The 25,948-nt window shown below is 43.6% G+C and overlaps 1 protein-coding gene across 1 annotated transcript in view; it reads right to left on the bottom strand.

The window, feature by feature from the left end:
* GUCY1A2 (guanylate cyclase 1 soluble subunit alpha 2) overlaps positions 1 to 25,948 on the bottom strand; it is a 269,493-nt gene that overhangs the window by 6,286 nt on the left and 237,259 nt on the right. Inside the window, exon 7 of the mRNA XM_065422786.1 lies at positions 22,556 to 22,710. Within this exon, the coding sequence (XP_065278858.1) occupies positions 22,556 to 22,710 (155 nt within the window). The remainder of the gene's footprint in view (positions 1 to 22,555; positions 22,711 to 25,948) is intronic.

Genomic DNA, 25,948 nt, shown 5'->3' with positions numbered 1-25,948 from the left:
AAGAGAAGAATGAGGGGGATTTGATAGCTGCTTTCAACTACCTGAAAGGGGATGCTAAAGAGGATGGAGCTCAGCTGTTCTCAGTGGTAGCAGATGACAGAACAGGAAGCAATGGTCTCAAGCTGAAGTGGGGGAGGTTTAGGTTGGATATTAGGAAAAACTTTTTCACTAGGAGGGTGGTGAAGCACTGGAATTGGTTACCTAGGGAGGTGGTGGAATCTCCTTCCTTAGAGGTTTTTAAGGTCAGGCTTGACAAAGCCCTGGCTGGGATGATTTAGTTGGGGATTGGTCCTGCTTTGAGCAGGGGGTTGGACTAGATGACCTCCTGAGGTCCCTTCCAACCCTGATATTCTATGAAAGGCCATTTGGACAATCTCCAAGAGCAAGAGGCTAATAAAAAATAGGTCACATAATATAGGACTGTGCAGTATATCAAGAGTCATAGTAGTGGATAAATTACCGAATAGCTGCATGGGGATTAGGTGGTCAGTCACCAGTCACCCTGGCACTATTAATATCCACTGAGCGTTTACTGATTCCAAGTCACAGTGCTGGCTCTGTGAGTCTGATAGCACAAGCCATTCCTTCAGCTGGAAGCTTAAATTCTACATAAAGCTATTCTAGCCCCAGCGTGTGTCATACTGATGGGGCTGAGGTTGATGTACAACCTCAGTGGCTCAGCAACATCTATTTACCAACTCTTCTGAAAATACTCAAATGCATTTCTCCCTGCTCTCCCTTCTGTGGATTTCATTTTGGACCTTTTATTGTACAAGATGCTTTTACAGAAGGATTTTAATAGATGAAGATGCTGGGTGCCACTCAAGTATCTGGCTACATACAACACCCAAGTTGTTGTTTAGACCTGATCACACAAGTGCTCACGTGACTTGCTCAGGACTGGTCCCTAATTCAGCTTGGTCCCTCTGTTGATGTTTGGGGGCTGGGGGCAGAATTCCTCAAATATTCATTCATAATTTAATATCCTTGGCAGTTTCTCCTCCTAATCTGAAATTCTCCTGATCTGTTTAAATTCTTCCAAAAAAAGCAGCTGTCACTAAACTGCTAGAAGCATTGCTGCCATTGCCCAGAAATACACTGTGTTTGGGAATACATTATTCTGCTTGGGAACATTTTTTTCTAAATTTAGCTTCCCCAATTTTTTTTAAAGGCATCAGCATGAAAACAGAAACAGGAAGCATTTGAAAGACTGGGTGTTTCTGGGTGGGGTCAACTTAGACAGGGCTTTAATTCAGAGGTCGGCAAACTTTTTGGCCCGAGGGCCACATCTGGGTATGGAAATTGTATGGTGGGCCATGAATGCTCAAAAAATTGGGGATTGGGGTGCGGGTGGAGGTGAGGGCTCCAGCTGGGGGTGCGGGCTCTGGGGTGGGGCCAGAAATGAGGAGTTCATGGTATGGGAGGGGGCAAGGGTGTGTGCATGGGGGTGAGGGTTCCAGCTGGGGGTGCAGGCTCTGGGGAGCAGGAGGGGTTGGGACCGAGGGGTTCAGAGGATGGGATGGGGATCAGGGCTGGGGCAGGGGGTTGGGGTGCAGAAAGGGGTCGGGGTGCAGGCTCTGGGCGGCGCTTACCTCAAGCAGCTCCCAGAAGCAGCGGCATGTCCCCCCTCCGGCTCCTACGCAGAGTCACAGCCAGGCGGCTCTGCACGCTGCCCCATCCACAGGCGCTGCCCCTGCAGCTCCCATTGGCCGTGGTTGCCAGCCAATGGGAGCTGTGGGAGCCACAGCATGCGCAGAGCTGGACAAGCACCTCGGCTGGTGCTTGAGGGCCTGATTAAAATGTCTGAAGGTCCGGATGCGGCCCCTGGGCCGTAGTTTGCCCACCCCTGCCTTAAATGCATCTTCCTTGAAGCTTTTCTAAATATCCATTTTCTTATACAGTAGGTGGAGCCATAGTGGAGAGTAACAAGATTTCAAAGGCTATTTGGCAGGAAATTTAGGTACATCTTCAGCTGTGAGTCCTTAAAGACCCGTTAATGTGGTTTCATCTACAACTGTCTATTTGAAAGCAAATCTACTGCCACTATTTCTTTTCCCAGTTAATTAGTGCAAATATTTGTTGAGAGGCATGGTCTGGATAGCAGAGCACATGACTTTTGCTGTGACACTAACTCCTCCTGTGGTCTTGGGTAAGCAATTAGACCTTTCTGCCTCAGTTTTTCAGCCTCAACATTTCCTGCTTTCCATTAGTGTGTATATAACATTCCGATTTAGAAATCAGATTGATAAAAAAATACAACTGCTGGTGAGTAATCCTTTTGAGTCTGCTTAATCTGCTTCACTCAGTAACTATTCCCCATGTTTAGATCTTCCTTCTGTAGGCAACCAGAGTTTCATTACTTGCCACAGAGTACCTGGATAATTATAATTCTATCAAAACTAGAGAAGACTGTGTAAAAATTTGGAGGGCGCTAACAAGGCTATATGGAGGGGGAGCAACATGACAGATCAAATTGATCTGGGGTAAAATGTTCAAAAGTACCCAGGGCCAAATATTTAAAGATACTTAGACATCTAGTGATGCAGATAGCCACGCAATAGGAGTTTCAAAAATTTCTAGGTGCACAACTCCCACTGAAATCAATGGGAATTAGGTGCCTAGTGGGGTTTTCAAAAGTCTGAGGCCTGAATGCGCAAAAAGGAGTTAGGTGTTACACCTAACTTTTAGGCACCTAGAAAATTATTGAAATTCACATGGAGGGTAAAAATCTACTGCTGCAACCAGTTGCTCAATTAGCTCAATTGGTAGAGGTTTGCGCTGTGGATCTAGAAGTCCCAACCTTAATTCTGGCATTTCCTAACTTTTGAGTGCTTGACTCTGAAACCTTAATAATGTTCTTTTAATGGGGCTTTTTTTGTATTTCATTAGCCAGATAAATAGATCATTCTGTAAATTGTATAGGATCAATATAAACATGTATGTATACATGCACATATCCAGCTGCTAGCTGATGTGATTATAAATAAAGCTTCCTCTGTGAGCAGGCTGTCCTCAAACTGTCCACCCCTCATTTCTTATGCCTTCCTCAGTAGCATCTGGTATTCGTCACTGACAGACAGGATACTGTACTACATGGATGACTGGTCTGATACGACATGGCAAGTCCCTTGTTCCAATATGAATTTAAGTGACAGATCATTACGGTACCCAGTCAGAAGTATTTCTAAAGTACAACTGATGAGGATGTTAATTTGCATTTGTAATGTCCAGAATGGATCCATTTTGTCCAAAATTTTAGTGACTTTGGCTTCCTACTACAATTTGTATTTATTGTGGAAAGATTCTTTGGATTCCGAAGACTTATACTGAGCTAAGATATCTGGTTCTAATTCTTTTGACATTTTACCCTATGGTTTTGGCATTGATGCAATGGTCTTGGTATTTTTCCTTCTTGCAGCTCAATTGTAACATATTTCCAAAAGGGACAATGTCCTGTGTTTTGCTTTTGTTATAGGACGTAATGTACATCACCTGGAGTGCAGTATAGCACCTGATAAATGCCCACCTCTGGCTTCGCAATATTGCTATTTGTATTTCCCATTAATCTGGTGAGGAGGATCCTGCTGTGCCTATACACTGCAGCTCAGCAGCTAGTAGGTCTGCTGTCTGTTTTAGAGCATTAGAAAAAAGTATAACAGCTTGGCAATATCTCAGAACAATGTACATGCACCATCTTGAGGAACCGATAGATGTAAAACTAAAGAATACTGTAGAAGAGACCAGAAATAGCATTTGATTAACCTGAAAAACTCTTGAAAGAATCCTCAAAGTGCCTGATCATTCAGCAGAGAGAGCCTTGTGGTAAACAATTCTACAGAATTTAATAGAGATTAAATAAATCAATAGAGTCCTACAGAAATGAATCTGGCTTCTATTCAAATTCCTCTACAAGCCTATATAATTTAGGAGATAAACATATCCTTTCCACACTTTCTTTAACTATTTATAGCATGGATTATTTTATATAAAATTCTATAAGATGGTTAAAAAGTCTATACAAATTATAAGATTTCTAATAAATTCTGCAGGCCTTTTCCATAATGGGTGTATATGAGTGTGTTGGGAAAAGCAGTGCAGAGGAAAGGAGGCGGCAAAAGGTAATTATTTTTAAATGCAGTAATCTGTAAAATAGGAATAATGATGCTTACCCTCTTTTGTTAAATGCTTTGAGATCCCCAGAGGAAAGGCATTTTATGGTAATATAATTAGACAGGATAAAGGTAGGTATATTATAGTATTATGTAAACAAACAACACATTAAGGCTGTAAACAATAAATAAAAATGGAATTAATCTATTTTACATGCTGCAGAAGGGACCCATGAAACCACAGATTGTGTTTGCTTCCAGAGTATGGAAAACAGGGAGTTTTTATTCATCCAAGCAAAATTAAGGAATGAGCCCAAACTAGACAGTTTATTGAAGGAACAGAGGACTGTGTTATTTTCCTTCAATACCTTTTCTAACCCTGATGTAGACAAACACTTGGGTCCTGTACTCCCTAAGCAATCCCTACTGATTACACTGGGAGGTTTGCTGGAGCTGTCCCAGTGTTTCCAATCAGGATCTATTGGTGATGGTCAGGGATTCAGATCAAAGTGGGGTCTTCAGCCCTTCAGAACATTTTGAAAGCCCTAACTGAGACAAAAGCGAGAGAACAAGATGTTTTGAGCAGAAATGAGCTTTTATCCCCAATAGATTCAAAGGCAACCTTTGTTAAATCCTGCTGTCTTACAGCTTTGAGTTCTTTCCAGACAGGTGTAATTGGAGCAAGGCTGCCCAAGGTTCGCTGCTGTTGCTAGGCAACAGCAAATGTTATATTTATATTTTTAAACTCTGGTTCTTACACAGGCAGATTATGGACTCAAAAGGAAATATCTGAAGCCAATAAAGGCCTTTTAAAAATGTGATTATATTTTGGGAGCTGATGACTGTTTATATTATACAACGTTATATTATCATTTGGAAGCTGAAGAGCGTTAGACACATTGTCAGGACCTGACTGCTTCATAAGCACAAAAAAGTGGGGCAGAATCTCCATAGCGGGGCACAGGAAGTTACAAATACCTAATGAGGAATGTCAGTAGTTTTAACTGATATAAAGATGAAAACCCAGTTCATTTTCATACCATTTTCTGTTTGTTTTTTTAAAGAACTACTTTTTTAAACAACAACAAAAATATTAGGTACATTCATCAACACAGCAATATAGCAAGAATGGAAGTATCTGATGTGATGTAATGTCAGCACTAAAGGTGTCTCCCGTTTTATGAATTGCACATGCAGATCCTATTAAACAGAAAGTTATTCACAACCATACTGGATTATTATTTGTATTGGTATTACTGTATTAAATTCAAGTTCTTAGGGCCCTGCATAGCTCTGCCCCTTCCAACTTATCTGCCATCAATTATTTTTGTATCACTCACTGTCCCTTCGACTCTCAGTGATATTCCATTTGTTGACTTCTTCCAAACCATCATCTAACTGTCCTCCACACTAACTGCTACGTGTGGAAAATCTTTCTTAAGTGAGCTATAGCTCACTCTTCTCTCTGAAATCCCTCTGGTAAACCCACTTCTTTTGAGAGGCCTAGAAGAAACTTGTTGAAAGCCTTCTACTGATTGTTTTTATCCAGTGAGCACACATTTGTTATTATTTTTTTCCTACATCATGCTGTGCACTATAGCCATCATGAGTAACCACCATGGAGCTCACCCTGGAACTTTCTCCCCTTTCTCCTTTGGAAAATTTGGGCATATGTATATCATGTTCAAAACTATGAGGTTATCCCAGACACTATGAGGACATGGGGTGAAATCCTGGCCCCATTGAAGTGAATGAGAGTTTTGCCATTGGCTTCAATAGAGACAAAATGTCATCTCTGGATTCTCAGGCTTTACTTCAGTGTGCAAAACCCTAATTTGAGGAGTTGTTTTAAATGTCTACTGGGGAAAGGAGCCAAGATACATCTTTTCCAAGCAAGGCTGACCCTTTTAGAGGCTCAATGCACCCATCAAAATGGCAATGTATGGAGAAGTGTTAAACCAGCTATGAGCAAACTTCACCCCAGGACACCTTTAAGGAGAAGGACGACAGTCAAAGCTGAAAGAAAATTGCCTCTTTTCAACCAAGAAAACTGGATTCCTGGAAAGCTAGAATAGTGCTTATGGCCTATTTAATAACAAAACAATGGTAATAAAATGTCAAAGAGCTTTCAGATAATTTTTCTTCAGCTTTCTGAAATAAAAGGATAAAATCCCAACAACTCAGAGGACATTTTTCTGCTGTTTTCTGGTGGCCTGTTTATAGCGCTAGGAAGAAGCTGGTGAGGTCAGGTAAGCAGGCATACCAGACAGTTTGCAAAAGCACTACATGGATAACGGAAGCTCTGAATTTAACTTTAAAACAACAGATTAAAGTTAGGACACTTGCATATATCCTGAAAAAAGGCTCTTGGTATGAGTGAAGTGAAGAGCTGCACAGAGTGCTGCTGAATCCAATGAAAAGATAACCCTGGGTTTTTAGAGTCCAGCCCTACTTCCTTTTTGCACTGCCATAAAGAGAGTGCACAGGTATTGTAGGAGTAGCTTTTTCTCTTAAAAGATCAAGTGGTTTTTCACATAAATACATTAAAATGGGTCTAACATCTTGTTCAGGTTTTCTAGATATGCATTTTAATCACCGAGCTTTGCATATCTAATACTAATATGTTTATCAACAATTAGGTAGACAGAACAGCAACTCTTAAGAAATAGCTCCACATTTCCATCAGAGAAGTTATACTGAGGGCCAGAGTGTTATGCTAGTGTAAACTGGGCATATCTCCACTGGAATCAATCATTACCCTTTGCTATAATGATTTACATTAGCTGAGGATCTGGCCTTATGGCTTCAAAACTTTTGCTTCTTAAAATATATTGTTTACTCCTTATTCCAGCCAGAAGAGTGGCATTACTAGGCAAGACAAGTTGTGAATAAGTAGAGCAAAAAATTAAATGAAACTTTAACTATGTCTGATTCAGCAGATAAAGCTATCTTTATTGTCAATATTTAGGTGACAACTCTGAGGAAAAGACAGTTACTTTTTCCATAACTGGTGTTCTTCGAGATGTGTTGCTCATGTCCATTCCATATTAGGTGTGTGTGTGCTCGCCACATGCACCAGTTCCGGAAGTTTTTCCCTCACCTGTATCCATAGGAGACCGGCTCTGGCGCCCCCTGGAGTGGTGCCCACATGGCGCAGTATAAGGGGCGCTGCCAACTCCCCCCACCCTCAGTTCCTTCTTGCCGGAAACTCCGACAGTGGGGAAGGAGGGTGGGTTGTGGAATGGACATGAGCAACACATCTCAAAGAACACCAGTTACGGAAAAGGTAACTGTCATTTCTTCTTCGAGTGCTTGCTCTTGTGCATTCCATATTAGGTGACTCCAAAGCAGTACCCATGGAGGTGGGTAGGAGTTCACGGACGTGTACAGATGTCCTGGATAGGGATGTGTGCCAGGAAGGCCGCCGAAGACGCCTGCACTCTCGTTGAGTGGGCTCTGACAATCAGTGGCGGCGGAACACCCGCCAGGTCGTAACAGGTCCTTATGCATGAGCTGATCCAATTGGAAATCCTCTGTGAGGACACCGGAAGGCCCTTCATCCTATCTGCTGTAGCGATGAAGAGCTAAGTTGATTTACAGAAAGGCTTGGTACGTTCTAAATAAAAAGCCAAGGCCCTCCGGATGTCTAGGGCATGAAGACGTCTCTCTTCACTGGTCTTGTGCCATTTGGGACAGAACACTGGGAGGAAGATGTCCTGGTTCATATGGAAGGTGGATACCACCTTTGGCAGGAAGACCAGTGGGGCCACAGCTGAAACTTATCTTTGTAGAAGACCATGTATGGCGGTTCTGAGGTCAAGGCTGTAAGTCCAGAGACTCGTCTCGCCGACGTCACTACCACCAAGAATGCGACCTTCCATGACAGGTGGGAAAGGGAGCAGGAATCCAGCGGTTCAAAGGGCGGGCCGATGAGCCTAGAGAGGACCAAGTTAAGATCCCACTGTGGGACTGGAGCCCGCACCAGCGGGAAGAGTCTCTCGAGCCCTCTCAAGAATCTGACTGTCACGTTATGGGAAAACACCATCTGTCCTTGGATCGGCAGGTGAAAAGCAGAGATGGCCGCGAGATGCCCTCTAATGGAAGAGTGTGCCAGGCCCTGGTTCCTCAAATGGAGCAGGTAGTCCAGGACAGCCTGTATGGAAGAACATGAGGGAGAGATGCCATGTTCGGATACCCAGTGGGAAAACCTCGTCCACTTGGCCAGGTAAGTCAATCTAGTTGAGGGCTTCCTACTCACCAGGAGGACCTGTTGGACTCCTTCCGAACAGGTCCGCTCCTCTGGGTTTAACCACACAGCATCCACACCGAGAGGTGTAGGGACTTGAGATTGGGGTGTAGGAGCCCACCATGGTCCTGTCACAGCAGGTCCAGGAGGTTGGGCAGGGGCCAGGGAGGGGCTGTTGACAAGTTCATGAGCGTGCCAAACCAGTGTTGGTGAGGCCATGCCAGGGCAATCATGACAACCTGCGCTTTGTCTCTCTTGATCTTTGCCAGAACCCTGCTGATGAGCAGAATCGGAGGGAACGCGTACATCAGGCTCCCTGACCATGACAGGAAGGCAGGCATCAGAGAGAGAGCCCTTGCTCAGACCTTGCCAAGAACAAAACCGGTGGCATTTCCTGATCTGTCTGGTAGTGAACAGGTCCACTTGGGGAGTTCACCCACCTTTGGAAGATCATGCAGGCTACCTCTGGATGGAGCGACCACTCGTGGTGAGAGGAGAAGTCCCTGCTGAGCTGGTCTGCCAATGTATTTTTGACACCAGGAAGGTGACAAGCTTCCAGATGGATTTCATGCCTGATGCAGAAGTCCCACAGATGGAACGCCTCTTGACAGAGAGCCGACGAGTGCGCTCCCCCTTGCCTGTTGATGTAGAACAGAGGCTGTGTTGTCTGTCAGGACTTGTACCACCTTGCCCAACAGGTGTGGCAGGAAGAATCCGCACACCAGCCGGACTGCTAAGAGCTCTTTGACGTTTATGTGCAACTTCCTCCTCCGGGGACCACATTCCCTGTATCTGGAGGTCGCCGAGGTGCACACCTCAGCTGAGGTCCGAGGCGTCTGACACCAACTTGATGGAGTAAGTAGGTTGTTGAACAGAACCCTCTTGAAGACTGTCCTGCGGTCGGTCCACCATCGCGACAAGGTGAGTATTGGCTGGGGAATAACGATCTTTTCCAGGGGGTCTCGGGACTGGGAATAGACCGTCCCCAGCCATTGTTGCAGGAGCTGCGTTCGGAGACTGGCATCACGGGTCATCTAAGTGCACGCTGCCATGTGACCCAGCAGGTGCAGGCAGACCCTGGTTGTAGTCAAAGGGAACACGGAGACTTCTGTGATGAGGTTCGTCAATGCATGAAACCTTTCCAGCGGCAGGAACGCTCTGGCGCAGGTCGAGTCGCGGACTGCTCCGATGAACTCTATCCTCTGCCCCGGCACTAACATCGACTTTGTTGTTTACCAATAAGCCCAGAGAGCAGCACTGCAACATCCCTTTGGACTTGAGACCTGAAGCTGCCCTTGATGAGCCAGTCGTCGAGGTATGGGTAAATCTGGATAGCCCGGCACCTGAGGAAAGCTGCTACTACTGACATGCACTTGGCAAACACTCTCGGTACTGTCACCAGGCCGTACAGGAGGATTGCAAACTGGTAGTGGTGGGGCCCCACTGTAAACCGGAGGAAGCATCTGTGTCCTTGAAAGATCGCTATGTGGAAGTATGGGTCCTTCAAGTCGAGAGCAGCATACCAATCTCCCGGATCCAGGGAGGGGATAATAGATAGAAGCCAGGGAAGCCATGCAGAACTTTAACTTCTTTAGGTACTTGTTGAGGTCTTGCAGGTCCAGTATAGGCTGTAGACCACCCTTGGCCTTTGGGATTAAAAAGTACAGGGAATAGAACGCCTTGTTCTGGTATTTGAGAGGAACTTCCTCCACCGCCCCCAGCTGTAGCAACCCCTTTACCTCCTGCGCGAGGAGACTCTCATGAGAGGGGTCCCTGAAGAGGGATGGGGAAGGCGGGAAGGAAAGGAGAGGTAGAAAGGAACTGGAGGATATAACCCTGCTCCACTGTGCTGAGGACCCATCGGTCTGAGGTTATAGTGGTCCAAGCAGGGAGGAAAAGGGAAAGGCAGTTGGAGAACACTGTCAGACAGATGGATCCGGGGAATAGTCTGGTAGTTCGCCCTCGGGCGTACCCTCAAAATGGCCATTTGGCCCCTTGCTTGGCAGGGGTCGAGCCCGACTGGGCTGAGGGTGAAGGCAGGTGGCTCAGACGGCGCTTGTAGCCCATGGCTCGTTTGTGGGGATGGTCCTGCTGAGGCTGGCTTCCCTGGCCCTGAGGCTGCTGCGGTTTGAACCGCTTACGTGCTGGGGCTGGGACGTAAAGACACAGGGTTTTCAGGGTGGAGCGGGAGTCCTTGAGGCCATGCAACTTGTTGTCTGTTTGCTCTGCAAATAGGGCTCGGTCATCAAAGGGCAGGTCCTGCACTGACTGCTGAGCCTCAGAGGACAACCCAGAGAGGAGCAGCCAGGAGGGTTGCCGCATGGAGATAGTGGAAGCCCTGGTGCGGACAGCAGCATCAGCGGCGTCTGATGCTGCCTGGAGTGTGGCCCTGGCCGCAGTTGTGCCCTCATCGAGGATCGCTCGGAACTCCTTCTTGAAAGCCTCGGGGGGTGACCCTTCAAACTTGGCCATGGCTGTCACATATTAAAGTCATATCAGCCAAGGAGGGCTTTGTGATTGGCCACTCTCAGCTGAAGGCTGGAAGATGAATAAATCTTACGTCCAAAGAGATCCAGCCTCCTCAAGTCTTTATTTTTAGCGGTGGCCCTGGGTTGTCCTTGCCTCTCTTTGTGGTTAACCGCCTCTGCCATAAGGGAAATGGGGGCAGGGTGGGAGTATAAGTACTCATGCCCCTTGGTTGGCACAAAGTACTTGTGTTTGCCCCTCTTAGAGACAGGGGCCAGGGAAGAGGGGGTCTGCCACAGGGCATTAGTGATTTTGGAAACCCCTTCATGAAGGGGTAGGGCCGCACATGCGGGAGCTGAGGAGCAGAGGACGTCAAACAGAGTCCAAGGGCTCTTCCAGTTCCTCTGCCTGAAGCCCCAGGTTGGGGCCCCTTGATACCCTCATCTGGCAAGGACTAGGACGATGCTGGTGCCGCAGGGACCTCTACTTCCATTGATCCATCAGCTTGCTCCCCTGGGTCCTCCTGGCCCTGTGGGGTCTTACACACTGAAGTCTTGAGCACCGGAGGGGAACGGGATACTGAGGCCACTGGCCAGACCAAGGCTCCCGATGCCGACCGGGCAGCCTGGGAGGGTTGGGTGAACCCCCAAGGGTTCCACAGGTACCATGGCCCCAGCTACTGCACCTGGGGCCATGGGACAGGTTTCGGTGCTGATGCTGTAGGTGGCACCGGAGGTACCAGGGTTTGTCCCAGAGTCTGTCTGGGCAATGATTACACTGGGTAAAAGAACGACTAAGAGCCTCCCCTGAGATACTGCTTGGGGTGTGCTATAGACCGCTGGGATCTAGCCTGGATGCGGACAGAGAACTATTTAATGTTTTTAAGGAAGTAAAAACTAATAAGAGCTGTGTGATCATGGGGGACTTTAACTTCCCAGACATAGATTGGGGAACAAACGCTAGTAACAATAACAGGGCTCAGATGTTCCTAGACGTGCTAGCAGATGAATTCCTTCATCAAGTAGTAGCTGAACCGACGAGGGGGGATGCCATTTTAGATTTGGTGCTGGTGAGTAGTGAGGACCTAGTTGAGGAAATGGTAGTAGGGGACAACCTTGGCTCGAGTGACCATGAGCTAATTCGGTTTAAACTAAATGGAAGGATTAACAGAAATAAAACTGTGACTAAGGTTTACGATTTCAAAAAGGCCAACTTTAATAAATTAAGGCAACTACTTAGGGAAGTGGATTGGGCTAACATACTTAGAGAGCTAAACGCAGATGAGGCCTGGGATTATTTCAAGCTGAAGTTGCACGAGCTGTCCGAGGCCTGGATCCCGAGAAAGGGGAAACGATTAGTAGGCAGGAGAATTAGACCTAGCTGGATGAGCGGGCGTCTCAAAGGGGCGATTAAGAAAAAACAGAAAGCGTACAAAGAATGGAAGAGGGGACAGATCGGCAAGGAAACCTACCTTATTGAGGTCAGAGCATGTAGGGATGCGGTGAGAAAGGCCAAAAGCCGTGTAGAGTTGGACCTCGCGAGGGGAATTAAATCCAATAGTAAGAGGTTTTATAGCCATATAAATAGGAAGAAAACAAAGAAAGAGGAAGTGGGACCGCTGAAGCATGTAAATGGAGTGGAGATTAAGGATAATCTAGGCATGGCACAATATCTAAATGAATATTTTGCGTCGGTGTTTAATAAGGCTAATGAAGGGCTTAGGAATAGAGGGAGCGAGACAGAGGGGAATAAAGGAGGGGCGATTGGAATTACAGTATCGGAGGTGGAAGCCAAACTTGACCAGCTAAATGGGACTAAATCGGGCGGACCGGATGATCTCCATCCTAGAATATTGAAGGAGCTGGCGCGAGAAATTGCAAGATAATTTTTAATAAATCTGTAAACTCGGGGGTGGTTCCGATGGACTGGAAAATAGCTAATGTGGTTCCTATTTTTAAGAAGGGGAAAAAAAGTGACCCGGGTAACTACAGGCCTGTTAGTTTAACTTCTGTAGTATGCAAGGTCTTGGAAAAAATTTTGAAGGAAAAAGTAGTTAAGGACCTTGAGGTGAATGGCAATTGGGACAAATTACAACATGGGTTTACGAAAGGCAGATCGTGCCAAACCAACTTGATCTCCTTCTTTGAGAAAGTAACAGACCTTCTAGATAAAGGAAATGCAGTGGATCTAATTTACCTCGATTTTAGTAAAGCGTTTGATACTGTGCCGCACGAGGAATTATTGGTTAAATTGGAAAAGATGGGGATCGATATGAAATTCCAGAGGTGGATAAGGAACTGGTTAAAGGGGAGACTGCAGCGGGTAGTACTGAAAGGTGAACTGTCGGGTTGGACGGAGGTCACCAGTGGGGTTCCTCAAGGTTCGGTTTTGGGTCCAATTTTATTCAATCTATTCGTTACTGACCTCGGAACCGAATGTAGGAGTGGGCTGATAAAGTTTGCGGATGACACAAAGTTGGGAGGTATTGCCAATTCGGAGAAGGATCGGGATATTCTGCAGGGAGACTTGGATGACCTTGTAAATTGGAGTAACAATAATAGGATGAGATTTAATAGTGAGAAGTGTAAGGTGATGCATTTAGGGATGACTAATAAAAATTTTAGTTATAAGTTAGGGACGCATAGGTTGGAAGTGACGGAGGAGGAGAAGGACCTCGGAGTCCTGGTTGATCGCAGGATGACTATGAGTCGGCAATGTGACGTGGCTGTGAAAAAAGCTAATGCGATTTTGGGATGCGTTAGGCGAGGTATTTCTAGTAGGGACAGGGAGGTGCTGCTTCCGTTATACAAGGCGCTGGTGAGACCTCATTTGGAGTACTGTGTGCAGTTCTGGTCTCCTATGTTTAAAAAGGATGAACTCAAACTGGAACGGGTACAGAGAAGGGCCACTAGGATGATCCGAGGAATGGAAAACCTTTCCTATGAAAGGAGACTCGAGGAGCTCGGTTTGTTTAGCCTAACCAAAAGAAGGCTGAGAGGGGATATGATTGCTCTCTTTAAATATATCAAAGGGATTAATACCAAGGAGGGAGAGGAATTATTTCAGCTCAGTAGTAATGTGGACACGAGAACGAATGGATATAAACTGGCCGTGGGGAAGTTTAGGCTTGAAATTAGAAGAAGGTTTCTAACCGTCAGAGGGGTGAAATTTTGGAACAGCCTTCCGAGGGAAACGGTGGGGGCGAAAGACCTTTCTGGCTTCAAGATTAGGCTTGATAAGTTTATGGAGGGAATGGTTTGAAGGGATAACGTGATTTTAGTCAATTAGGCATTAACGTGCCATCGCGGGTAAAATGGGGGTCCGGCTGTAGAATCCTGCCTGTATGCTCGGGGTTCTGCTGATCGCCATATTTGGGGTCGGGAAGGAATTTTCCTCCAGGGTAGATTGGCAGAGGCCCTGGAGGTTTTTCGCCTTCCTCCGCAGCATAGGGCAGGGGTCGCAGGCTGGAAGATTCTGTTGTGGGTGGGTCAGCTTTTGTGGCCTGCATCATGCGGGAGGTCAGACTAGATGACCATATTGGTCCCTTCTGACCTTAAAGTCTATGAGTCTATGAGTTAGGGAACCTCACTCCATGCCGGAGGTATAAACGGAGCGGTTGGTACCAGGTGACCAGGATCGGATGGAGTGGTGGCTCTTGTCCGACCGGTGCCGATCACTGTGTCCCGAAGCTGACCTGTCCGAGCGAGATGGGCATCTTGGTCGGGATCTCGGAGACCGACCGCGTTTGGCAGATCTGCGTCAGAGACCCAGTGATCCATGCCTCAGGCTACTCGACCGGTACCGGGACATCAAATGGGACCAGGAGCTAATATGGGCCGACTGCCAGGAGGATCTTCCCGAGTAGGGTGACCTACTGTTAGGAAACGGGCAATGATGGCCCGGCGATCTGCGATCTTTGATCCTCAATCGGTCCCATGATCGGTACTGGGCCCTTGTAGACTGTTGGGGCTGGACCTGGAGTTCTTGCTGGGTGGCAGGTGCCTCAAAAGGTCTGCACCAATCTACCGGAGAGGTACGCCTCGAGTCCCTCGATTGGTGACCAAAGAGGGCTCCGCTGAGCCTGTCTCTCTAATCCTGAGGTGTGATGGCTTCAGGCAGGTGAGTGATGGCGAGACGTCCCTCTCGATGGGGAATGGTGCTGCTGAGGCAGGGACACACGCATAGGCCCCAGCATGGGTTTTCTCTGAGACCGGGGTACCGCTGGAGCAAGTGTGGATGGCACCGGGAGCGCCAGGATCTCCTGAGCTGCTTGAAGGACTTCGGGTGTCGAAGGCACCTGAAGCTGGCCGGGGCCTGCGCTGCTATCCGGAGTCACAGGTCAAATATGGGATGGGCTGCACCACTCAACTTGAGCTGGGGCCCAACCGAAGGTGCCCGGAATGGGTCGTAGCTCGCCCCCAGCCCTCTCCTTTCCTTTACCGGAGGTAGGAGATCTTCCCCTCATGGTCTTTTTAGGCTTCTTGACCGGAGCCGTGGAGGGGGACTGATGCCAGCTCAGGGACAGCACCAGTGGAGCACTGCAGACGAAGGCTGCGGAGCTCGGTGCGGAGTCAGACCACTGCTCTGGTGCTGGAGTGAGTGCTGACTCCATTAGGAGCGCTTTCAGATGGATATCGTGTTCCTTCTTCATCTTAGGTTTAAAGGACTTGCAGATACGGCACTTGTCACTTATATGCCCTTCGCCTAAGCACCTTAGGCAGCTGGTATGAGGCTCGCTGACAGGCATTGGCCATTTGCAACGATCGCAGGACTTAAAGCCTGGGGACTGGGGCATGCCCCATCCCCCGGCTGAGTCCCGTTTGGGAATAACAAAGCGTTTGAGAACTACTACTAAGGGTAACTAAGAAATTACTAACTATATACAACTATATTACAAATTTTCAAAGTTCGCAAGAACAGAGAACGAAACAATGCTAGCCGAAGCAGCAGACATTCCAGTACCGTCACTGGCGGCAAGAAGGGCCTGAGGGTGGGGGGAACCAGTGGCGTCCCTTATACCGTGCCATGATGGTGCCACTCCAGAGGGCGCCATAGCCGTTCCCCTATGGATACTGCTGAAGGAAAAACTTCCGGCACCGGTGCATGTGGTGAACACAAACACCTAATATAGAATGGACCTAATATGGAATTGACATGAGCAAGCACTCAAAGAAGAACTGTCCAAGGTGGAGGTATCAATAGAGGAAGTTTTGGAACAAATTGATAAATTAAACAGTAATAAGTCACCAGCACCAGATGTGATTCACCAAAGAGTTCTGAAGGAACTCAAACATGAAATTACAGAACTACTAACTGTGGTATGTAACCTATCACTTAAATCAGCCTCTGTACCAGATGACTAGAGGATAGCTAATGCAACACCGATTTTTTAAAAAGACTCCAGAAGTGATCTTTATAACTACAGGCCGGTAAGCCTAACTTCAGTACCAGGCAAACTTGTTGAAACTATAGTAAATAACAGAATTATCAGACACATAAATAAACATGATTTGTTGGGGGAAGAGTCAACACAGCTTTTTTAAAAGGAAAACATGCATCACCAATCTATTAGAATTATTTGATGGCGTCAACAACATAAGGCAAGGGTGTTCCAGTTGGAGTCTGGTTTTGTAGTTTTTGAAGTTTTTTTCAAAAACAGACTCCCACAAGAAACTGCAGAACTGGAATTAATTTGCAAACTGGACACCATCAAATTAGGCCTGAATAAAGACTGGGAGTGGATGGGTCATCACAAGAACTAAAAAACCTAATTTTCCCATGCTAATTTGCCCCTACTGTTACTCACACCTTCTTGTTAACTGTTTGAAATGAGCCACCCTGATTACCACTACAAAAGTGATTTTTCATCCTGTTAATAATAGCCCACTTTAATTGAATTGTCTCGATCCCCCACTTGGTAAGGCAACTCCAACTTTCCATGTACTGCTATATATAACTTCCTACTGTATTTTCCACTCCATGCATTTGATGAAGTGGGTTTTAGCCCACAAAAGCTTACGCCCAAATAAATTTGTTAGTCTATAAGGTGCCACAAGTACTCCTCATTGTTTTTGCTGATACAGACTAACACGGCTACCACTCTGAAACCAGTGGATATAGTGTACTTGGGCTTTCAGAAAGTCTTTGGCAAGATCCCTCACCAAAGGTTCTTAATAGATCAGTAACTGGTTAAAAGACAGAAAACAAAGGGTAGGAATAAAGGTTAGAAATAAATGGTCAATTTTCACAGTGAAGAAATGTAAATAGAGGTGTCCCGCAGGGATCTGTACTGAGAGCAGTGCTGTTCAACTTATTCATAAATGAACTGGAAAAATGGGTAAGCAGTGAGGTGGCAAAGTTTGCATACGATACAAAACTACTCAAGATAGTTAAGTCCAAAGAAGACCATGCAGAGCTACAAAGGGAGCTCACACAATTGCGTGACTGGGCAACAAAATAGCAGATGAAATTCAGTGTTGATAAATGCAAAGTAATGCACACTGGAAAACATAATCCTGACTACACATACAAAATGAGATCTAAATAACTGTTACCACTCAAGAAAGAGCTCTTGGAGTCATTGTGGTTAGTTCTTTGAAAACATTCACTCAGTGTGCAGCGGCAGCCAAGAAAGCTAACAGAATGTTAGGAACCATTAGGAAAGGGATAGATAATAAGACAGTAAATATCATAACGACACTATCTAAGTCCATGGTACTCCCACACTTTGAATACTGCATGCAGTTCTTTTGCCCCATTTCAAAAAAGATATGTTAAATTGGAATATGACAGAAAAGGGCAACAAAAACAATCAGGGGGATAGAACAACTTCCGTTATGAGGAGAGATTAAAAAGACAGGGACTGTTGAGCATGGAAAAGAGTTAGGTAAGGGTAGATATGACAGAGGTCTATAAAATCATGAATAGTGTGGAGAAAGTGAATAAGGAAGTGTTATTTACTCATTGACATGACACAAGAACCAGGGGTCACCCCATGAAATTAATAGGCAGCAGGTTGGAAACAAACAAAAGGACATACTTCTTCACATGACACACAGTCAACCTGTGGAACTTGTTGCAAGTGGATGGTGTGAAGATCAGAAGATTAGCTAGGTTTTAAAAAGAATTAGATAAGTTCCTGGAGGATAGGTCCTTCAGTGGCTATTAGCCAATCCCATGCTCTTGGTGTCCCTAAGCCTCTGACTGCCAAATGCTTGGACTGGGTCACTTTATAATTACCCTGTTCTGTTCTCTCCCTCTGAAGCACCTGGCATTGGCCACTGTTGGAAGAAAGGATACTGGGCTAGATGGACCACTGGTCTGACCAATATGGCCATTCTTATGTTCTTATTTTAATTACCCTTCATTATTTGTACTGTGTGCAACAGCAAGTGAAATGGTGTTAAAATGACTGAATATACAACAAAATATGGTTCCTAGTAGCATGTCCAATGTTTAACTAGGTTAGAAATTAGTAGATAATGTATTTCTTTTAATTTTAATTTTATGTATTTTGCTTAACATATATGCTAAATATTTAATACTTATTGTATTGCTATTGCTCTGTTGCCATAAATGTTAATATAATACTGTATTTTATAATACATGCAAAAATATACATAAAATATTTTATAGAAATAGACAGAACATGTACCTTTGAAATATAAGACAAGGATAATTTCAATGGGTAGGCTATACTTTTCCAGCATGAGGAACACACAAGCCAGTTTATATGCTCAGTGAAGTAAGGGTGAGTCCTGTAGAATCCTGTGGGTTAATTTTTGGCATTATCTTCATGGATATCAAGGCAAATCAAACAACAAGCCAAATCAACCCTCTCATGGAAAAGTACTTGGGAGAAGGCTGTGGAGGAGGAAGAACTTCCCCTTGTGGAGTGCCCTTCACGTTCTTGTCAGGATACAGGGGTTGCCTCCCCATTGTGGAAGAAGAAAAAGGTAATCTGGTCCCCAAGACCCTTCAAATCCTCTGAGAGCCACTCAGATGTTTAGAATGGGATGGTTTCCCAGGGCTAATCTAAAAACAAAACCCAGGCATCCTCCACAAACTAGCAAAGGGAAAGAGATTTGGGTATTAAGAATGATTTTCAGATGTCAAGGCAATTAAGTGAACTTCCTGTTTTCTTCTCACCATGGGTGTTGTAAGGAAAAGGAATTCATTCTGTTCAGCAAAATCACTATTATTCATACTATTTCAAAAAACTGTGGATATTAATCCAAATATAAGCAATTATTTTAGTTTCATAGCTCAGTGGCATGTGTTTAGGAAGGCACGTGTTTGTAGCATGTGTTTCTTTTATCCCCTGGAATGAGTAGGTTACAAAGTGAGTCAGAAGCTATACATTTTGTTAGTTTAAGACAGGAATTTCAATCATTTGAAACTCAGTCTGAAACACATGAATGGAAGAGACCTTCTTTCCTGCCCCTGTCAATACCTTGAAAATGTAAGGCTATAGTTTCCTTGTTAGGTTAATTTTGGGAGGGACAGAGAGTGGGGTGGGAGGAGCAGGGGAAATTGCTATATTGGCCCATTCTGTTAAAGTCAATGGGAGTTTTCCAGTTGACTGAGGTGAGAACAGGATTGAGCAAATAAATATGGATTAATAAAAATACTTGGATTATATTTCCTGGGACTGCACAGAATGGAGACAAATTTTAGAGCCCTTTGGCCAACGTGCTAGTGATACAATGTCATAAACATACAGCTAAAGGTAGCATAAAATCCCTCCTTACCTGGAAAGGGTTAAGAAGCTCAGATAACCTGGTTGGCACCTGACCAAAAGGACCAATAAGGGGAGAAAATACTTTCAAATCTGTGGGCGAAGGTTTTTGTTTTCATGTTCCTTTGCTCTCTCCGAGTCAGCGAGGAGCCAGGGCAGGGAAAATACATTTCCCTAAGCCATATCTGAATGAAGCATCTAATATTACAGAAATAGTAAGTAATAGTAAGGAAATACATTAGATTATTTTTTGTTTTAGCTTGTGAATTTTCCCTGTGCTAAAAGGGAAGTTTATCCCTGTTTTTGTAACTTTAAAGTTTTGCCCAGAGCGGAAATCCTCTGTGTTTAGAATCTTTTTGTTACCCTGTAAAGTTATCTTCCATCCTTATTTTACAGAGGTGATTCTTTTATCTTTTTTTAAATAAACTTCTTTTAAGAACCCAGGGGGGTTGATCTGTGCTCACTTTATAACCAATTGGTTAGGATATTATTCGCAAGCCTCCCCAGGAAAGGGGATGTAGGAGTTTGGGGGGATATTTTGGGGGAGGTAGGGCTCCAAGTGGCCCTCCCTGAATGTTTGTTTAAATCACTTGGTGGTGGCAGCGATACTAAGGGCAAGGAAGGAATTTGTGCCTTGGGGAAGTTTTTAACCTAAGCTGGTAGAAATAAGCTTAGGTGGTCTTTCGTGTGGGTCCCCGCATCTGTGCCCTAGAGTTTAGAGTGGGGAGGGAACCCTGACATACAACCTAGGGGATTCACAGGTGGTGCAATGCTCACTTTTGTGCTCCTCCAATCCTGAGTGGCTGTTTCCAGGGTTGCGCCCCCAAAATACCTTACAGTAGCCTAAAAGCTATTCTGTGTCATGCAAGCAGCCAGTTAGCTCAAGCATCGAATTGGCAGCAGGGGACTGGCAGGGTTGTAGGAAGACATGGCCACATCCCCATTACTGTAGCCACACCCCTCACTTGCGGCACAGTGGAAGATGATGTAAGAGAGCCTTTGCACCAGCCTATACTACCAGGAGATCACACACAGGGGCAATCCTCCCAGGGCTAGTTAAATTGGCTTTAAAGGTAGCACGGTGCAAAGCAGATACAACACATCCCAGGATCCGTTCTCCAGTCCCATAGTAAGGCTAATGTTTCACTGTTGCAGCCAAAGTAATAACAGAATGGCTACTGAAACCACTAGGAACAGCACTGGACATTTAAAAGGTAAGAATTCTAACATTCTATGAATGGTCTAAGTAAGTAGGTTACTTCTGTACTGAGCTTTCATCAGACTCACAAAAAACATGTATCTACCTTTCCTGGCTAGATTTCCTCTAAGGGCCAAATTCTTCTCTCAATAACACCAATGTCAACTGGCACAATGGCCACTGATTTCAGCAGAATTCCAGCCCTCCAGGTTTATATTTGTGTAACTAACATCAAAGTCTCTCACTTCTTCAAAGATCTCTCTAACACGGACAGGACTTCCAGAACCAGCAATAGGAACAGATGGGAATGGAGACAGCCTTCAGCAATAGAGGGCAAAAAGTCTTCAAAATATGGCTGAAGGCGGATTTAAGTGCTGCGAAGACCTGGTGCTAGTCTAAACAGGGGTGACTTTCACCCACTGACTTCTATGGGAGTTCATTCACTGAAGGATAAAGTAACCGCACCTAAGAGTCATTAAGCCCTTGAACCAGGAAAAAACCCTGAAAAGACTTTTTATGTTTTGATTACACTGAGGTCAAGACGCTAGGTTCCGATATTTTTAAAGAGAAGAGAGATTTTCTAATTTTAATTTAAAATAATGTGCAGAGTTTTGCCCTACTTAAGATTAGTTTGGGTCCCAGTTCTTCTTCTCTATCACCATGCAACTGTCTGAAGCCACCGCTGGGTACTTCATGATCAAAAATCTGCTCAGTATGTCTGCCTCTTACTCAAGTAACTGCACATCTTCTGTTGTGTAAGTTTTATCTGACATGAATGGGTTCTCCAGATGAATGTCATTTCATTCACCAGTTTTAATTACTTTTTAACTTTAGTTTCCCACTGCTTTATATTTTAGCATATCAGAAGCTTCAAGACTTGGATGAAGAAATTCCATTTAAAACTTTAATTTACATAGATAGGTACAGATAAAATGCAGCATGGCTTAATTGCTGTAATACTGTAAACCACCATTCAGCTAAATGCTGAAGCCTGGGCAAAGCTATGCTTCAGAAAATTACTTCACACGACAAATAATGTAGAAGAACAAGAGAGATATAGATCTCTTGACAAAGAAATGAGCACGTAAGAACTAATCAAGTTGCAGAAATTCTTATAGTCAATCTGTCAAATTTGAACAATTAGAGGAACTTTTCTTTAGGCCAGATGTTTCTCATAACCTGATTTAATCAAAAGTACTCTGAATTTGCATAATTCCTCCAAAGGGTTAGCAATGAGAACACTTTGCCATTTTCTATCTTTTTCTTGAATTATGAAAATGTTTTTATTGAGTGCCTCTTGACAGTGCTAAATAATACATTTTCCTCCAACTATACATACAACTCTGAAATCTCAGCCTCATCAGTAAAAATAAATATACTCTCATAAGCCATTGGAATAGCACCTTCCTACATCAAGTCCACATAGGGGTGAGGAACAGAACCCTCAGCCAAAAACTATAACAATATCCATGGAGTACATGGTATGGGGCAGGTAGGATAGACATTGCCCACTTATGTGTTATTTTAGGCTAGCTGATATATGGATTTACTGGCCATTTCCCTGCCATTCCTTTGGCCTGCCAACAGCTCACTCTTAGCTCTGCAGCAGTATGTCCTGTAGCAGTGAAAAGGGCCTGTGGAATGCTTCTTCCCAGCCTCTCCCAGTGTTTCACTCATTTCATTTGGTGGGAATTTTGCAGCTGCCCTGGAGGGGGTGGAGACTGCAGGATGCATCACAAGATTTCACTCAAAAACCAGGGCTGAAATCAAAGCAATCCAGAAAGACTAGCAGCACTTACTGGTATGTGGTTGGACTGACATTGATGCGACGCGGATGACTTCCTGACTCAAACTTGCTTGCCAGAGTGACGTTGTTTCCAAAGAGACAATAACGTGGCATTCTCACACCAACAACTCCAGTCAGAACTGATCCTGAATGAATTCCTATCCTCATCTGGGGGAAAAAACAATAAAAAAATAACTCAACAACCTGTGTTAGTAACTTTTGTAGCTCTATCCATTGTTAATGTAGTCAGAGGGCTTTTACAGTACTTGCCCAGGTCATTCCCAAGAGCCAATTTAAACAGATGATAAACTGCGGGGAAAACAGCAGGCTCTTCCCATGCAATACAGACAGAATTAAAAAGTAAAGGGGATGACTGTACCTTTGTAATATAACTACATCTAGAAAGATAAGACTTTTTAATCGGTAAATGTCAATTTCGCTGCGTTCACGCACACACACACACACACACACAAGCCAACGAAAATATTTCTGTTGATGATAATATAAATTTACAGATAGGTGAAGAAAGAAAAATGCTGCTTGAGACCCTATTAAAGTTTTATTTAAGGATACTTACTTTGTGTATTTTGACATATGATGTTGACAGTTCGGTTTTTAACAATTCTAAAGCATTAACTTTTTGAATCTCAATGTCTACTGTCATTAATTATTGTTTGACACTCCCATTGTCTAACTCACCCATAATTTCCCATGTCTGTGAAAATTTAAAATAGACAAAAATTGAAAAAATGCTTTAAAATAAACGTTGATATTATCCATCGAAATTATATATATATATAATATATATAATTAATTCTGCCAAGCCTAAGTATAATTTAAATATGGAGGGGATTACTGATATGAAAAAAATAACCACTTACAGGACACTGTAGGGGAAAGATCTCAATATTGATACAAAAATTATATTTACAGTATAACACTTTTTTAAGGTAGTTACAAACTTGTATCTGCCTTTATTGACTACTAAGATATAGCTACAAGTATGTAATAGCCCGGATGCTTGAAAATATAACAGTACATACTACATTTAGCTAGTTATGTTACCAAGCATATAGCCAATCAAAGACATTCCAGGAGGTTTCTGCTTTCTGTCCTCCAGGACAAGCAAGTAACTCCTTCTTAGCCATAAGGATTTTTATTGCCCCTAAGTGTTGTACAAATTCAGAAAAGCTGGATTTTAAAGTATACCTTGCTTTAACTTTGTACTACTTTCTGTTGTGCCATGTTTTAAAGATGAACTTATTATTGAAATTTGTGCTTTGAACAAAAGATCCAATAGACGTTTACTTGCTATAACAAGACTGTAGCCATGTAAAACATTCGTGTTTTAGGAAGAGACCTGATTGCAAGAAGGAGTGTAGGAATTTGTTATCAGAGTGATACATCTAAGTCATAAAATGAGCCTATACCACAATCGCCACCCTTTTCTTTTCAATGGAAAATCCCTGCTTGTGTCTTTTAAAACTTAAGGAAAAACATATGTGGTTGGAAATATTTTACTGCTTTTGTTTAGTTCTTAAATATTGAAATGGCAAAAATCTTTGTGAAATGCAGATCTGCAAATAAAGTTAATTAAATGCAAAGCTCCTGACACAGCTCCTAATATCACTGTTATGTAAATGGTAAAATGCTTTATGTACAAATACAGCAAAGCCATTTGATGCTATAACTGGTTACTAACATAAGAAGTCATTTGAGTAAAGAAATGCTTATATTAATTGGGAAATTAGTTATCTGGCAATGCTTCAGCAATCCGTTATCAAACTTTATGAAGACAAGAACCACCTCTTCAAAGATTGGTAAAAAGAAAAGACAATACCTTCTTTGATGGCCATTGAAGCTTAAAGACTCCAAGAATTTAATTTAAAAAGGCCATTTTGAGAGCTGACTTTTATAAAGAGAACAGGAATGTTTGGACTCATTTGAAACACAATTTCTACTCCTTTTAAATCCTGATGGAACTAAAGGGATATCTCAGAAAACTGACTGAATAATAATAAAAAAAGATTAAAACTAACTTTAAAATGTATCTGATGCTTTCCCACCACAAGAACAACAAAAGTAGTTAAAGAAATTTTATATATTCATTAAGTCAACTGCACATGCGGGAGCTGAGGGTGTCACCTAACTCAAACCTCAACAGCATGAAGCCAATGAAAGGGTGACAGCAACCGACTTTGAATTTAAACAAGCCTGAAAGAGATGTGTTTTCCTAATTTCATGGAAAGGAAGGAAGAGAGTATAAAACCCTGAAATGAGAATTCCCCACCACATCCCCTCTGCTGCCTTGCTTATACACAAGTGCTCCACAACTCATCCTGCCCATCTCTACAAGAAGCTGTCACAGATAGATATGAAAGGACAGATAGATATGAGAGGACTCAAGAGGAAACCAACCCACGGAAAAGCTCCCCAAGACTTCAATATGGATTGGTTAACCAAGACACTGCCAAGTGATTAGATTTAAACTCTTGTAAAGATTTTATTAAGATATGAAATTGCTGTTGTAATTTAAAATGCTAACAGTTCTTCAGTAAACAGAGAAATTGTGGGATTTAATTGGATTTTAAGATAGGCCATTCATGAATACTGCATATCTTAAAGCAGCTCCTTAAATAGCTTCTTCTAACTAATTGATTTAAATATTTCCTTCACTTTCCTATGATTTAGTTGAGATTGCTTACCTTGCCCAATTATGAACTCTGTGGTTATTCTTAATAACCAATAGGATTCACTTTTCCCTAACAAAATTATTTTGCTCATCTATAACCCTTCTCAGTTATCTAAGGATATAATAAGTTTGGCTTCATGATAATTTGGGAAAATAAGACCTTGGTCTCAACTTACCAAATGAACTGGCCCACCAAGGCAGTTTCACTCTCAGAGGTGTAATCTCTGCCAGAAGTACTCCATCCAGACACATATAGAAGGGATTGAAATGGAAGTAACCAGTTTATCATCTGTGTTCTGTCATCTGTGTTTTGTTTAATGTTTTCTTTTCCTTTACTTTACTTCATAATTAGATAGCCATGGTTAATAATTATGATTATTTTGCTTGGTCTTGATTATGGTGTGTGCTAAGGTATGTAAAAGAATCACTGTGACTAAGGTGCCACAAGTACTCCTGTTATTTTTGAGGATACAGACTAACACGGCTGCTACTCTGAACACTGTGACTAAAATAATGGAAGTCACACACCTGAGTTGGCAGTAAGAGAAACAACTAGTCAGAGCTGGCTTTTCTTGTTTCTCTAGACTAGATATTTGTAGTCATTTTAAAAATCAAATTACTTGGCATCCAACAATTAAAATGACCCTTTTCTACACCATAAATGGATGACATGACCAGGAACAATGGTGACGGGGCCATAAAAGTACCTTGAAG

The sequence above is a fragment of the Emys orbicularis genome, chromosome 1, assembly GCF_028017835.1.
Source record: "Emys orbicularis isolate rEmyOrb1 chromosome 1, rEmyOrb1.hap1, whole genome shotgun sequence".
Classification (NCBI taxonomy): Eukaryota; Metazoa; Chordata; order Testudines; family Emydidae; genus Emys; species Emys orbicularis.
The sequence above is the reverse complement of the archived record's forward strand: the minus strand, read 5'-3'. Positions and strand labels throughout refer to the sequence as shown.